Source organism: Bison bison, unplaced genomic scaffold (assembly GCF_000754665.1).
Source record: "Bison bison bison isolate TAMUID 2011002044 unplaced genomic scaffold, Bison_UMD1.0 scf7180017864482, whole genome shotgun sequence".
Classification (NCBI taxonomy): domain Eukaryota; kingdom Metazoa; phylum Chordata; class Mammalia; order Artiodactyla; family Bovidae; genus Bison; species Bison bison.
In genome coordinates this window covers 66061-82460 of record NW_011495042.1, presented here as the reverse complement: position 1 = coordinate 82460, position 16400 = coordinate 66061, and the positions used below count along the sequence as shown (strand labels likewise).

At 48.6% G+C, this 16400-nt stretch overlaps 1 protein-coding gene across 1 annotated transcript; it reads left to right on the top strand.

The window, feature by feature from the left end:
* The first annotated feature begins 14211 nt into the window (after positions 1-14211).
* On the top strand, positions 14212-16179 carry LOC105004674 (cathelicidin-5). The gene is made up of 4 exons (XM_010862340.1): positions 14212-14443; positions 15074-15181; positions 15344-15415; positions 15995-16179. Exons 1-4 carry the CDS (start codon positions 14243-14245, stop codon positions 16091-16093), a joined length of 480 nt encoding a protein of 159 aa, XP_010860642.1. The 5' UTR covers positions 14212-14242; the 3' UTR covers positions 16094-16179.
* Positions 16180-16400: the final 221 nt, after the last annotated feature.

Here is a 16400-nt window from a genome sequence, read left to right as displayed (position 1 = left end):
GTATCCGACTCTAGCGATCCCATGGACTGTAGCCCACCGCACTCAATATGCCAGCAAATTTGGAAAACTCAGCAGTGGCCATAGGCCACAGGACTGGCCACAGGTCAGTTTTCATTCCAATCCCAAAGAAAGGCAATGCCAAAGAATATTCAAACTACTGCACAATTGCACTCATCTCACACACTAGCACTAACCCTAATTAAAAGACGCTTACTCCTTGGAAGGAAAGTTATGACCAACCTAGATAGCATATTCAAAAGCAGAGACAGTACTTTGCCAACAAAGGTTCATCTAGTCAAGGCTATGGTTTTTCCTGTGGTCATGTATGGATGTGAGAGTTGGACTGTGAAGAAGGCTGAGTGCCAAAGAATTGATGCTTTTGAACTGTGGTGTTGGAGAAGACTCTTGAGAGTCCCTTGGACTGCAAGGAGATCCAACCAGTCCATTCTGAAGGAGATCAGCCCTGGGATTTCTTTGGAAGGAATGATGCTGAAGCTGAAACTCCCCAGTACTTTGGCCACCTCATTTGAAGAGCTGACTCATTGGAAAAGACTCTGATACTGGGAGGGATTGGGGGCAGGAGGAGAAGGGGACGACAGAGGATGAGATGGCTGGATGGCATCACCGACTTGATGGATGTGAGTTTGAGTGAACTCTGGGAGTTGGTGATGGACAGGGAGGCCTGGCGTGCTGCGATTCATGGGGTCGCAAAGAGTCGGACACGACTGAGCAACTGAACTGAACTGAGGGATTGAACCCATGTTTCCTGCATTGTCAGGCGGATTCTTTACCACTGAGCCATCAGGGAAATTCCTCCCTTGGATATTTTGATTTCATAGGCTTGGTGTCAGAGAAGGCAATGGTAACCTACTCCAGTACTCGTGCCTGGACAATCCCATGGATGGAGGAGCCTGGTAGGCTGCAGTCCATGGGGTCACTAAGAGTCGGACACAACTGAAGCAACTTAGCAGCAGCAGCAGGCTTGGTGTGGGGCCCTTCCTGGAATCTGTATAATCAGGAAGCTCTATGAATTGTTCTGAAATACAAGCTAGTTTGGGAACCACTTAACTAAATGACTTCTAAAACTGAAAGTTTAGTTGCTCAGTCCTGTCCGACTCTTTGTGACCCCGTGGACTGTAGCCCACCAGGCTCCTCCGTCCACAGGATTTTCCAGGCAAGAGTACTGGAGTGGGTTGCCATTTCCTTCTCCAAAATTACTTCTAAGGCCACTGAATTCCAGAGATCACACACATTGTTCCAATACATAATTTGTATTTATCCTGCGATATTCTGGGTAACAAGTCCTATAGGATGGTTTTGTGAGCACAGGCTGAGTCCTGCCTCTTGGTTAAATGTTTACTCTGGGTTGACAGACTTTTCTAGCTGAAAATATGCCCCACCCCCATTCGTTCATGGGTGTTTTCTGAACAGTTTCACCCACCTCCAGTACTTCTTCAGCCTCCTGTCTTATCGCAGAGAACTACCAAATTCCTGTTACTGATAGGCATATCCCTCCTGAATTCCTGCCTCTCATCTGAATTAACTTAGAATGGCCCGCCAGCAACTTGCCTCAAGTCCGTTTACTTCTCTCTTTCCTTCCTAACCAAACTTGTGACCCTCCCTAGTGCCCCTGGCAGGAAACAGCCCTGGCACCTTCACCTGCCTGTCCACCTTCACCTGTCTCCTGCTCCTGACCAGATCTGGCTAGACTCCCAAACCCTCGACCCCAAAATGCTCTGTCTACATGCAACTGTGATCTCCTCATTTCACCATCAGTTTGAAGCTGTCCTACCTACCCCATTGCTTAAAACAGGGGCCCCCATACATTTTGGACCCAGGACCCAGAACACACATATCAAAAAATTTTCAATGTATCATGTACTCAATAGTACCTGTAATACACTGTTTTCTCTTTTATTTTGTGTCACTTAAGAATTTTAGCTATGAAAAAATTTAAAAATCCTAGCGATAAACCCCTAAAATTAATGTGTTATGATGGCCTGCGACCTGCAGTTTGAAAGGCAGTGGCTGACAGGCTCAGCAAGCTGATAATGGTGCCTTTCATCTCAAAAGCAGTAAGTAAAAAAAAAAGCAGAATTCCCTAGCGGTCCAGTTGTTAGGAGTTTGAGCTTTCACCGCCTTGGCCTGGATTTAACCCCAGGTCAGGGAACTAAGATTCCACAAAACTGCCCACAGCACAGTCAAAAAAAAAAAAAGAGAGAGGCTACATCTCCTTTTGCCTTCATAGGCACTCCAGTCATAGAAAGCTACCCTAACCAGTTCGCTCAAACTCACGTTCATCAAGTCGGTGATGCCATCCAGCCATCTCACTATTTCAAATATTTTCCACCTTAAATCTCTGAAACATTCCTTGCTTCTCTTGTTTTGTGTCATTTATTACTTGACTCAACATCCCTATTCTCACATTCATTCATTCAACAAACATTTATTCATTGCTTACTGGAACAAACCTTTTGCTGGAAATAAAAATACCGCAAGCCTTACCCTCAGGAGGCTTACCTCTGCCCAATGCAGTCTCACAGAAGATTCCTTGAAATCATTAAGATGATAAAGGATCCTGGCTGAGGGGGTGAAGCTAAGAGGAAGGCTGGAGGGGAGAGTGTGGACGGACTTCCCAAAAGAGACGAAAGCTACTGAAACTTGAGGGTGTAGGTTGTTGGAAAAGGGGGGAGTTGGAGTTGGATGAGGTGGGGTGATTTTAAGGAGAGGAAAGAGGCCTCTTCCTCTGGACAGTACAGGGTGTGGAGGGTGGATCAGTGGGGGAGAGGGGAAGCCAGTGAGATCCTAAATTCAGGCAGAAACGGGGTAAGGGGTTCTGCAATAGCAGGAGGGGAGCGAGTGACCTTGGGAGCTGGGGACGGAGATGGAGCTCATTGGGTTTTGATAACAGAATCCTTGAGATGGAGGTAACGGGAGGAGTCTAGAAAGACTTCTAGGTAAGAACTTAAGCACCTGGGTGGGGTGGGAGCATTATTTCAACAATAGGAGGCCTAGTTCTTGGTGGAATTTGATGAGCTCAGTTTGGGGCTTATCTACTGTCTGGGGTTGGTACTGGGGAGAGAGATTTGGGGTTCATTAGCATAAGGATGGTAAAGTCCACAGAGGGTGTGAGAGGAATGTGTTAGGAGACTGGTTCTGTGAAGTGTCAACACTGCGGCTTGGATGCAGAAGGAGAAGCCCAGGAAGGTGGGGCTGGAGAAGCCACTCAAGGCAGGAGTGACCAATCCGTGGTTCAATCCTTGTATCTGAAGGGAGTCACTGAAGGGAGTCACTGAACGGGGCCGCATGGAGAGCTTCATTGTGCTGAGTGAGCGGTGGAGGCGGGAAATGAGGAAGCAGCCACAGGAAGGCTCTGGGAAGGCGAGAGTTGGCACAGAAGGCATGGTACAGTTCACAAATATTCAAAGCTACATTATTCATTTTAGCCCCAGCAGAGAGCAACCTAAGCGCCTGTCAGCCATGGAGTGGCTAACTAGAGGTTCTTTCATACAGCAATGAAATCTGACCATTGACGATGAACATAAGCCAGGTATAGAAGAGAACATACTCTTTGGCTCTGTGGCATAAAGTTTAAAAGAAAAAGAAATTCCTGCTTTTTAATCCTTAGTGGTAGAAGTTAGGGTCCTGGTGATTTTAGAGAGTGGTGGGGACTGGAAAAGACCATGAGGATGACTTTGTACATGAAGGTGCTCACCCTGTGGAAATTGTGCTCCAGATCTGTTCACTTTTCTTCATGAATAGTATATTTGAATGAAATGTTTCTTGTTAGTGATAAAACAACTTTTCCTTGACTCCACTTTTCCCCCCCAGCTACATTCCTCCCCTTCACAGTAAAATGCAAAAAAGCTGTCTCTAATCTCTCTCCTCCCATTTTTTCCTGAACCCACTCCAACCAGACAGTCACCCTCCCAATTTCATGGACATAGGGTCTGGCAAGTTCTCCGGGGACCTTCCTTTGATGAACCAGCACCAACTTGCATGCCTGTCTTACTCTGCCTGGCAGTCACCTGTTAGAGCCCTGGATACAGTTGACTACTCCCTTCAAGAAATATTTGCTGCTCTTGGATTTCAGGACACCCTGCTCCAGATTTTCCACTTCTCCAGTTGCTCCAAAAAACAAAAAATGATGCTTTAACAACATTGTAAATCAGCAGTACTCTGATAAAAATTTTTTAAAAAATGCTTTAGAGAGGTCATGATGTAGTAAGTCATTTGGCCCATCAGGAATGGGAGGCAGGCACAGGGAGCCGTGAAGCTTTGAAGCCTTGAAGTTCTTCACAGACATGGCAGCCTCTTGTCCCCAGCAGGAGCAGCAGCTTAGAGCCTTACCCAAAGAAAGAAGGGGAGATGTTTTTGGAGTAAATGAAAACTAAGAATGTGAATGTTATCCTGAAGGCAGTAGGGTTAGAAAGGGCCTCTGAGACACCATTATTCCTCTCCCTTTCTCTCCCCGCAAAAAAAGTAAACTGAACTTATGGCCCAGGGTGATGAGGTCCCTTTTCTCTTCAGAAAAGGTTGACTTTTTCCGCCATTGAGCATTGGTGTAGTACTCAAGGAGGCCACCGGAGGGCGCTTGTTTCCCAGAAGACTATTCTTAGGAATAGAATTAATGAGTGTTGGCAGAAAAAGCAGCTAGAGGGACTTGTCACGTGTGAAAAACTGAAGGCACCCCAGTCTCTGGGGATCTGTTTCTAGAGCCCTTTTCATGGTGGGACGTGCTCAGGGGTAGGAGCCCCAAACCTGTGCTGCTAGTCTCAGCTGGCCCTATGTCTTATGAGTCAGCCTCTTGATCACTCTTGGTCTCAGTGGCACCACCTCAAGGAAATTGGAGGAATGACTCCTGAGCAGTGTACAACACAGGTGGCATTAGCAAGAGAGAATAAAGCAAGTAAACACTTTTCAGAAGCTGGAAATAAACGGGATTGCTGACCCTCATGGTCCCAGCCTGTCCCTGGCTAATGTCGTACTGTTGGCTGTGTGACCTTACACTCACGTGTCCTACTGCATGAGTGAGTGTCCAGCACTGGGTATTTTGAGAGAGGCAAGCCCTGGTAGGTAAAGGTGGGGAGGCCAAAGCTAGGTCCGAGGCAGCTGCTAGGCAATGGAGGACCCTGGGGCAGTTGGGAGCCATAGTATGTTCTGGAGTGAGGGTACATGACTTCATTTCAATTGCAAAGTTTCCTTGTGAGATTTCCTGGGGCCCTCCCTCTGGAAGTTAGAGATCCTGGATAGCAGCTGGGACCTCCTTATAGTCTGCACCTGGGTGCTATGACCAACCACCGCTCCCCCGCCCCAACCTGTTCCCCCCATCCCCATCCCCCTAACAGAATGTTCTGGGAGGAGAGGAAACACTTTGTGTTGAGGCTGGAAGAGGCTGGAAACCAGAAAGCTCGGCCTGTGGTAACACTGCCTCGTCCCAGTCTTTCTCAACCCCTGGGCCTCTGGAAGGTGAAATTGTCCCTGGGGCTCCCTCTGTCCTGGTTGAGTTAGGGCCTCTTGTGCCATCCTGCTGCTGCCTGGTTGACAAATGCCCCCATTAGGCAAGGTGCCTTGTTGGGGAGGGGTGGCAGATGGAGGAGGAGCTCATGGTTGTTTATTATTATTATTATTTATCTTATTTATTTGGCTGTACTAGATTTTAGTTGCAGCACATGGCATCTAGTTCCTTGACCAGGAATCGGACCCGAGAGCCCTGCATTGGGAGGGTGGAGTCTTAGCCACTGGACCACCAGACCACCGAGCTCAAGGTTTTGATAAAATAAATTTTCACATATTGAGGTATGGGGAAGCCATTCTGGCTTATGCATGAATTAACTTGAATTTTATGGTAACTAAAGCAGCCTGCTTGTGGCCTCTGTTTTAATTATTGAAGAAAAAGGCACATTAGCCAGAAGTAATAAATGTCCATGTTAAAAATAAAGCTTAGGGGAGTTCCCTGGTGGCCTAGTGGTTAGGACTCTGAGCTTTCACTGCCGCAGCTGGGGTAACTGAGATCACAAAGCCAAGTGGTAAAAACAAAACACAAAATCTTAAATGCTTCGCTTCCTGGGACACCAATGCATTTACTCCTCCTTTGATGATAAGGCCCCTTCCACCTGCCAAGGCCATACTGACTTGCTGTGCAAGTGCTGGTCTGTGTTTTGTAAAAAGTTGGCTTTATTTGTTTCTTATTTGGTCTGTTTTTTTGTTTGTTTGTTTTTTGAAACCTCGATGAAATATATTCCTGACTTCTTTAATGGTCTTTTTTTCTGAAAAGATATAAAACTGTATTGAGAACCAAGCTTCTCAGGGGCAGTTTCTCAGAGTAATCTGGGAAGCTGACTTCCAGGCTGTAGTCCTTGGTTCTCAAATAAAACTCTTTTCTATTCTTATTATAGATTTTTTTCTTTTTTTTATGACTGTTTATTGATTCTTTTCATTGACAGTTTCCAGGACTTAGCCCTTTCCAGCCCTAAGCAAAACCTGCCCTAGTGGGAAATGGGGCTGGACCTGTTCCAATCTTTTGAGACTAAACTCCAGACTCCAAGGCGTGCCCTGAGCCTTGTGGGATGTTTGTGTGTTCTCTGGAAAAAAGGGCTACATTTGAGGAAAAGGGATCAATCAGAGTGAAACAAGTTCCTTTTGTTCAGGATTCCTTAGTGCCTTTAATAAGCTGATGTGTATTGTGAGTTTCCTTCCTGGAGGCTCAGATGGTAAAGAATCTGCCTGCCAATTCCGGAAGACCCCAGTTCGATTCCTGGGTTGGGAAGATCCCCTGGAGGAGGGAATGGCTACCCACACCAGTATTTTAGCCTGGAGAATTCTGTGGACAAAGGAGCCTGGAGGGTTGCAGTCCAAGGAGTTGCAAAGAGTTGGACATGACTGAGTGACCAACACTTTCAAGAAACAGCAAAGGAGGTTTCACAAACTTATTTGAATGTAAGATCCTTTTCTTGGGAATCTTGCTTGACCCCTGGTCCATGGAACATACTCTGAGAAGTACCCACTTAATCCAATGCAGGCCCCAAATTGCTTTCATAGAGATAATGGAAATACAGCGGGGTAGGTGTTTGCCCCAGCCCCAGGTTAGTGGTCTGAGGGTGGCCGGGGCCTCCCTTCCCTGGGCACACACAGAGCCTTCCTGAGTGGGCAGGGAGGGGCTGCTGCAGCTCCGCTGCTCTTCCTTGCCTTCACCCCTTTCTTTCATCTTCAGTGACTCAAGGGCCAGCTCATGTGAATTTGGGCTCTGCGGTCATGGAGAGCTGGGGAGAGAGATCAGTGCCCACCCCATTGCCAGCGCTTAGAGATATAAATTATCTATTTATAAAATCTGGAGGAGGGCATGGCAACCCACTCCAGTATGCTTGCCTGGAGAATCCCCATGGATAGAAGAACCTGGTGGCCACAGTCCACGGGGAAGCAAAGAGTCAGATATGACTGAATGACGAAGCACAGCATTTATAAAATGCACTATTTTATGTGTAAGTATTTAGCTTGTAGCAAATATGTACAATCGTGTGTGTTAGTCGCTCAGTCCAACTCTTTGCGACCCCATGGACTGTAGCCTGCCAGGCTCCTCCATCCATGGAATTTTCCAGGCAAGAATACTGGAATGGGATGCCATTGCCTTCTCCGATGTAAATCTGAGCCACCACCAAATCAAGAGGTAGAACGTTTTCATCACCCCAAGCATTCCCTTTGCCGTCAGTCTCGTTTTGCTAACCCGTGGCCCTGGCAGCCACTGATCTATTTCCTACTTTTTGCACTACCATTTTGCCTTTTCTGGAGGTTTCATATAAATCTACTAAGTCACTTCAGTCATGTCCGACTCTGTGGGACCCCATAGACGGCAGCCCACCAGGCTCCCCTGTCCCTGGGATTCTCCAGGCAAGAACACTGGAGTGGGTCGCCATTTCCTTCTCCAATGCAAGAAAGTGAAAAGTGAAAGTGAAGTCACTCAGTCATGTCCAACCCTCAGCAACCCCATGGACTGCATCCTTCCAGGCTCCTCCGTCCATGGGATTTTCCAGGCAAGAGTACTGGAGTGGGGAATCGTGCAATATGAGGTCTTTTGCATCTGACTTCTTTCATTTATGACAATATCTAGCAAAATGTTTATGAGGTTCATTCGTGATATGTATATCAACAGTTCATTCTTTTTTACTGGCAGGTAGCATTTCATCATGTGAATGTCCACTGTTGATGAACTTGCTGAAGGACGTCTAGGCTGTTCCTGGGTTTTGACTATCATCAACATTCTTGTACAAGTTTTTGTATGCATAATGCTTTCATTTCTTGATGGTAAATACCTAGATGTCAAATTTCTGGGATGTATGTTAGTGTCAGAGCATGCGTGTTCAGTCGTGTCTGACTCTTTGTGACCCCGTGGACTGTAGCCTGCCAGGCTCTTCTGTCCATGGGATTCCAGGCAAGAATCCTGGAGTGGGTTGCCATTTCCTCCTCCAGAGTATCTTCCCGACCCAGGGATCAAACCTTCATCTCTTGCATTGACAGGTGGATTCTTTACCAGTGAGCCACCTGGGAAGCCCCATAAGTGTCATAGCTTGCCCTTTTCAAAATGGCTCCTGATTGTCCTTACATGATCTGTAGGAGAAGAGGGGGATGACAGGGTGAGTTGAAGCTGGGAGAGGCTGGAATCTCAGCTTGACAGCTGTCTGTGGGTAGTTTGGTGTCTTGAGCAAGTTGCTTTGTTCTGGTCCATGTGGACTGGAGAGCAGCCGATTTCTGCAAATCTTGAGAGGTTCCTTTTATCCTGAGCTAAGTGGGCAAGGCCAGACAAAGTCTGGAGTTGTCAAAGGCCATGCTTTTGCATAAACACCTTGGAATATGGAGGTATAAAGGAGGAGGAAAATTTTGTAAGAAGACCAAGGAAAAAAGGATCTTTACCACTGTCCTATACCCAGATGGCTACTTAAATTGAAAGGAATGAAAATTAAATTAGGAAGTCAGTTGCTCAGTTACGCAAGATACATTTCAAGTGCTCAATAGTCACACTGAGCTGCCATACTGGATAGTATGGGTGTAGAATATTTCCTTCATCACAGAAAGTTTTGGTTGAGACCCTGAACCCTTCCCTTTGGGAAGGTCAGTGTTACTGTGTTGTTGCCGTTTAGTGACTAAGTCGTGTCCGACTCTTTGTGACCCCATGGACTGCAGCACGCCAGACTTCCCCGTCCTTCACTATTGCCCAGAGTTTGTTCAAACTCATGTCCATTGAGTCAGTGATACCATCCAACCATCTCATCCTCTGTCATCCCCTTCTCCTCCTGCCCTCAATCTTTCCCAGCATCAGGGTCTTTTCCAATGACTCAGTTCTTCCCATCAGGTGGCCAAAGTATTAGAGTTTCAGCTTCAGCATCAGTCCTTCCAGTGAACCTTTAGGATGAACTGGTTGGATACCCTTGCAGTCCAAGGGACTCTCAAGAGTCTTCTCCAACACCACAGTTCAAAAGCATCAATTCTTTGGGGCTCAGCCTTTTATATGGTCCAACTCTCACATACACACATGACTAGAGATGGACCTTTGTTGGCAAAGTGACGTCTCTGCTTTTTAATATGCTGTCAGTATTGTTACGACATCTCTAGTAGACTGAGGCAGGCCCCATGGAGGTCGGCTGGCTTACAGACTTCAGCAGATCCAGTGGCCAGAGCTCACGGTGAGAGCTGGCTGCACAGGGACCCTGCGGTTGGCTGGCGGGATGGCCCCTGAGCTGGACAGCTGGCCACAGTGAGGGCCTTGCAGAGGCAGAGGGACAGGATGCAGCTCCAGTCTCTGACGGACTGTGGAGGGAGGAAGGATGGAAAAGAAAGGGGCTGGCTGGAGCAGTTGTGGGAGGGGGCAGGCTTGCTAATGGGGAGATGTGGGAGCTCCATTTGGGTCGGGCAGTGGGCCTTCTGGGAGGGTCAGACATTCAAGGAGATCTGAAGTAGGTCTGGGACTGAGCCGCGCATAGTGAAAGCACCTCCTTGGCCAAGGCCCCTGAAGGGGGATCTGTGACCTTTTCCTGCCTGAGCCTGGCTGTCTCTGCAGGAAGGCAACTCTCCCCATAACTCTCAAGGGTCTCAAGAGTTGTGTGCAGGTCTCAGCCTATCAACAGCCAATGTTGGGACAGGACTAGCGCTTGGGCTTCTGATTATGATTGCAAGAAGCCCTTTGGCAATCTCCATCAGGGAACTTTGGGGAAAAAAATATAAAAGGTTCATTACTGTGGGCCTTGGAAAGTATTTGGAATGACTAGGGCCACACACAGAGATCAAGGTTAGAGAGACAGAGTATGGGCCAGCGGTCCTGCATTTTTTGGGGTTGAGGCTGGTGACTTAGGGTTTCTCAGTTTAGTTGTGTCTGACTCTTTGTGACCCCATGGATTGTAACACGCCAGGCCTCCCTGTCCATCACCAACTCCCAGAGTTTACTCAAACTCATGTCCTAAGGGCTCACTTTTTATTGTAAATATGTAATACAAGTGCAGGCATTTAAAGTGCAGCAAGAGAAAAAACAAGTGGCCCAAAGGGTCAGTTAAAGAAATTGGACACAAAAGAGCCTCCGTAGGGGGAGGTGGCCTGGCTTTTTTATTCTCCTCCTGTGGCTGACAGAGTGTTTATTGAAGATAAACTTTGAAGTGGATGCCTGGCAGATAGAGCTTGAGGTAGGCATTTGCATTACAAAAAAGAAAAGAAAGAAAGGAAAAAAAAAGATCGACAGTCAGGGTTTACACTACAACCCACCAAGTGACACCCAGGCTTCAGAGCCAATGGTGAGAACCTTAACTATGTACGTAGTTGTTAAAGGTAAAGTTAATGGTAAAGTTAATCGTAAAGTTAATGGGTAGTTGATACGGTAAAGAGCAGAGGTTAAAACCCAGAAACACACGTCTACAGAGGATTATAGTAGCAAATCTTATAATAATTATTAGGCAATAGTCTGAAGTCCACTCTGTAGCCGTTGTCCCGGACTTGAAGGTTTCAACCATGAAAACAGGAAAATATTGCACAATATTGTGTAAATTCTTGAACAAATTCCCGGGGCCTTCAAGATCACTGACCTATATTTGGGGCCATCCTGTGAAACAGGTTTGAGTCTGTCCAGAGAGGGTAAATTCCTCCATATCTCACTGAACCAGTCTCTTAGTCTGGAGAAAAGACCAGTTTAGGTAAAAGGTTGTGTCTCATTTTAGGAGGTAGTGATGCAAGTGGCTTCACCAAATAGGCCTAAAGAGTACAAGCAGTCAGGTATTCAACTAGAGGCATTTCTATGGAAACAATCAAAACAAAAAAAATTTTTTTAAAGCAAAAGTCAGCAGTTGGATCAGTTGAAGAGTTGATTCATTGGGAAAGAACCTGATGCAGGGAAAAAAAGATTAAAGACAAAAGGAGAAGGCAGAGGATGAGATGACTAGATAGCATCACCTACTCAATGGACATGAATTTGAGCAAACTCTGGGAGATAGTGGAGGACAGAGGAGCCTGGCATACTGCAGTCCATGGAGTTGCAAAGGGTCAGACACAATTTAGCGACTGAACAACAGCAGCAATTGGAGCTGATTAAAATTCCAGATTTGTAGGTGTTGGGTTTAAAGCCTCTTCCAATGGAGTCAGAGCAGACAGTGACAATCTGATAGGTTTTCTTGGATTGTAGTTTGAATACCTCTGGTGATCTTTCTGAGTGGTTCACAAAATAACAGACATGAAGATTGTTCATACACGAGTTGTTTCGGTGATTTCGCTCCTTCCTTTACCAAGGCTGATATGCAGCTGTTACTGAAAGGAATGTGTGTGCGGGTTCCAGCTGCTCACTGCTCAAAAGCCAATAAACAGGCCAGCTTGGGGGAAAGGAAAGTTTGGTTTATTTCAGGTGCCGGCAACTGTGGGAGGAGGATGGCAGGCATCTGTTCAAAGGCTGACTTCCCCCCATCCACCTGCCCAGACAAGCAGGGGGTTGGGGGTTGGTGAGAGCATTAACAGAGTCAGGGGTGGGGGGCTACATGCAGAAACAGCACAGTCATCTCTTAACAGTCATCTTCAAATTGGTCATCAGTGGTCTGACCAGCATCATCTTGATTGTTTTAGGTACAGTTAATCTTCAGTTCCAGAGTCCATTTGTTCCCGTTTCTTTGCAGTCGGTTCTTGGAACTGTGGCAGCTCATGTCCTGAGAACAGTCTGGTCAGCACGTAGTTAACTTCTCCACCTGGGGTTTGGAAAATTCTTCAAGAGATGGGAATACCAGACCACCTGATCTGCCTCTTAAAAGATGCTTACTCCTTGGAAGGAAAGTTATGACCAACCTAAATAGCATATTCAAAAGCAGAGACAGTACTTTGCCAACAAAGGTTCGTCTAGTCAAGGCTATGGTTTTTCCTGTGGTCATGTATGGATGTGAGAGTTGGACTGTGAAGAAGGCTGAGTGCCGAAGAATTGATGCTTTTGAACTGTGGTGTTGGAGAAGACTCTTGAGAGTCCCTTGGACTGCAAGGAGATCCAACCAGTCCATTCTGAAGGAGATCAGCCCTGGGATTTCTTTGGAAGGAATGATGCTGAAGCTGAAACTCCAGTACTTTGGCCACCTCATGGGAAGAGTTGACTCATTGGAAAAGACTCTGATACTGGGAGGGGTTGGGGGCAGGAGGAGAAGGGGACGACAGAGGATGAGATGGCTGGATGGCATCACTGACTCGATGGACGTGAGTCTGAGTGAACTCCGGGAGTTGGTGATGGACAGGGAGGCCTGGCGTGCTGCGATTCATGGGGTCGCAAAGAGTCGGACACGACTGAGCGACTGATCTGATCTGAAGACAGCTCACAGGATACACTCAGAATATTATCTATAGCCCTTGGGAAAGAACTAAAGGTCCTTGACTATGCTTAATGACTACATTATTTAGTCTTCTTTGACTGTTTTTCCTTTGTTTCAGGATTTTTCACTTCTCAGATTAAATTTATCCTTTGACTAAAGTTTTCCATAGCTAAAAGACAGACAGAAGACACAGTAGGGCGGCAAGCATCATTGGGAAAGAATCTGATGCAGGGAAAGAGTAAAGACAAAAGCTCTGTTTCACAGCCAGTGCCATCAATCTGGGTCACCACTTTCTGAGGTACAACCAAACTGTCCCATGTGGACAACTGGGGGTGTTCATAGGTGTCTTGAACTCAGAGATACAGAGCAGTGATGCGGGTCCAGGAGAACTGGTGTCTTCAGAAGGGCCGTCCCCAGGAACTGTGAGGATGGGGCGGGGGGCGGGGGAGAAGCAGCCTGCATGCACCTGAGCCAGCCCTGCCTCCCAAGAGGAGAGTCCTTGGAGGAGAGTCAGCAGGAGCCCCCAGGGAGGAGGAGGGGACCCAGGAGAACAACACTAGGGAGAATCGGCTAAGGGGGAATTTCAGGAGGACAGAGCGATGCCCAGAGTCTGTATAGATAAAGACAAAGCTTGAGTGTGACTTTTGGATCCAGTAAGGAAGGACAAGCAAGCCTGCAGGGGTTTTGAGCATGAGAGAGGGCAAAAAAGTGTAGTCAGTGACCTACATGACTCTTCTTCAGACTGGAATGGGAGGTATCAGGGACACAGGCCATATCTGCTAAGGACTTGGGATGGGACATTTTCAGAGTGACAAAGGAGATGGAGAACAACCCAGGAGAGGGGACAAATGGGGCCAAACCCCTGACTGGCTGAGGGCTGGTTCCAGAGGACTGGATAGTGTGGGATGGATGTCTGCCTAGGGACGGGCTAGCAATGTAAGTAGAAGGGGTACTTCTAGAAAGGGTTGGTACTGTTATCCATTCTTCAAGTGTTAAGTGATTGTCTCCTGGGTGCCAGGCAGTGCCTAGAGCTGGAAATGGAAAGGTGAATACACTCCTTTACCCTGAATCCTGAGGAGACCAGAGTGTGGACACAGAGGGACATAGAGAGTGTCTGGTCCCCGTGTCTCCTGAGGAGACAACCTTCTTGAGCAAGCCTGCCTGTGACACTTCCCATGGGGTCTAGGGGAGGTCAAGGTATTATAGGAGATGGAGAAACCATTTCTTCACCTTGCACAAGAGACAAAATTCACTCACTGCCCTGCAGTCCCGTGAGGCAACAGCAGGAGCTGAGGCAAGTCCAGCTCATGCCCTGGGAGGAGGGCAGGGATGGGGTGGGTCAGGAAGGCTCCCGGTTGAACTTTTGCATCAGGGCCCAGACTGGGCATAAAGGAGGATCCCTCAGGTTGGGAGGAGGCAGACTGGGGACCATGGAGACCCAGAGGGCCAGCCTCTCCCTGGGACGGTGGTCACTGTGGCTACTGCTGCTGGGACTAGCGCTGCCCTCGGCCAGCGCCCAGGGCCTCAGCTACAGGGAGGCCGTGCTTCGTGCTGTGGATCAGCTCAATGAGAAGTCCTCAGAAGCTAATCTCTACCGCCTCCTGGAGCTAGACCCACCTCCCAAGGAGGACGTGAGTTGGGGAGGGGGCTGGGAAGGGGATCTGTCTCCTGACATCCTTGGCCACACTGTCGCCCCTTCGCTCAGGCTGGTCCTCCTGTCAGGAAGGCACTTTTCCCACTACATGGGTTCCCACCTCTTCCAGGAAACCTTCCCAGACCTGGGTCATCTCCCAGCACCAGACTTCCTGTCTTAGCATCTCTGCTGTGGGAACAGGCGCCCTGCACACCTGGCTCAGGCTCCCTGGACTTCTGGGAGCTCCAGGGATGGGGGGGTCACAGGCTCTGTGAGGTGACTTCCCTGCTAATGTCCCCTCTGCACCTCGGTGTCTCTCTGCCAGGGGGAGCTCTGTCAGCCTGGAGGCTCCAGTGACAAGGGCTCTCCCTTCAGGCGGCCCTGACCTCCCTCAGCCCCTCTGAGGGGAGCCGCTGCCATCAGCGCTGCTGTGAGGGCCGCTCCTGCTCTCTGTGTGTCCATGAGGCGGGGCACGGGCTCTGTCTCTTCTCCTGTGCTGCCGGCACCAAGCCCAGGGCCGGACACACAGGGGGCTGGAGAGGCTGCCGTCCGGGTTGAGGACAGGGAGACAGATCAGAGAAGGAAACATGAGCCCGAGCCCAGTCTCCCCATTTTATTCCTGGATCAGGATGAGAACCCAAACATCCCGAAGCCTGTGAGCTTCAGGGTAAAGGAGACCGTGTGCCCCAGGACGAGCCAGCAGCCCCCGGAGCAGTGTGACTTCAAGGAGAATGGGGTGAGCCTGGGGGCTGAGACTGAGGGCTGGGATCAATGCTTCTCAGCGCGAGCTGAACAGGGAATTTCAGGGAAGGTTTCCAGCCCCTTGTGGGTGAGGTGAGGTGAGGCTGGGAGGTTATGACCCAGGGTTTCCAGTTTGACCTGGAGCCTCCCCTCCCAGCTGCTGAAAGAGTGTGTGGGGACAGTCACCCTGGACCAGGTCGGGAGTAACTTCGACATCACCTGTGCTGTGGTGAGTGACCCTTCCTGGGTTGCGAGGCTTCTGGGGGGTAATGTGTCAAACGTTCTTTGGACCAATGACCCACTGCCCCATCCAGGGCAGAGAAAGGCCCTTCTACTCGGGCCTCTCCTTTTCCTGAGCCCCAGGTCTCTAGCCCTGGCTCTGCATCCCTTAGAGCAGGGGTTCTCTACTGGGGTCCCCACCTGGGAACTGAGAGGCAGATTCTCAGCCCCACTGAGACTTCCTGAATCCAACTCTGGGGTGGGGTCCAGCCATTTGTATTTTCACAAGGCCTCCAGGGGATTCTGACTGTGCTGAAGTTTGAGCGACACTGACTCAAGTCATGAGCTTTCCGCCCCTGGGGCTTGTGACCCCAGAAAGCCCTATGTCATCTGTGGGCCTCCGTTTCCTCATATGTCTGTGGTGTGGAGATTCAGCCAGAGGCTCCAACAGTTGCAGCCAGAGAGAGGGTGCCTGGGCCATAAAACCTCCTGAAATCGCCCAGTTTGTGGGGATGTCCAAGTGGGGAGGGTTCTGGTCTTACCCTGGGTCCCTCCCTCCACAGATAACCTGTTTCTTCTCGTTGCACAGCCCCAGAGTGTCGGGGGACTTCGAAGCCTGGGTAGGAAGATATTACGTGCTTGGAAGAAGTATGGCCCAATTATTGCTCCAATAATCAGAATTGGGTGAATTGTGGGCCCAGGAAAGAGTCCTAAGGGTCTGCCGGCCCTGGGGAAGACTTCTGGACTCTGAGAAATAAATTCTTGTGAGAACAACTTCCTCCAAGCCTCAGTTTCAATTGTCTCCCCTTCTCCCACTTATCATGACTGAGTTGTTTACTCTGGGAGGCCCTCTGTGTCGGGTGTGTGTGTGTGTGTGTGTGTGTGTGTGTTTGTCTATGTGTGTGTATGTGTTTGTGTGATCACTCCTGTATGTGTATGTATGTGATCACTCCTGTGTGTATGTATGTGTGTGTGTGTGTGTGTGAGATCACTCC

Excerpts from the sequence above, each read along its gene's own strand:
- LOC105004674 (XM_010862340.1), top strand. The coding sequence starts at position 14,243 with ATGGAGACCCAGAGGGCCAGCCTCTCCCTGGGACGGTGGTCACTGTGG. Across the intron at positions 14,444-15,073 it reads ACCCACCTCCCAAGGAGGAC|GATGAGAACCCAAACATCCC; the intron begins GTGAGTTGGGGA and ends TTCCTGGATCAG. Across the intron at positions 15,182-15,343 it reads GTGACTTCAAGGAGAATGGG|CTGCTGAAAGAGTGTGTGGG; the intron begins GTGAGCCTGGGG and ends CTCCCCTCCCAG.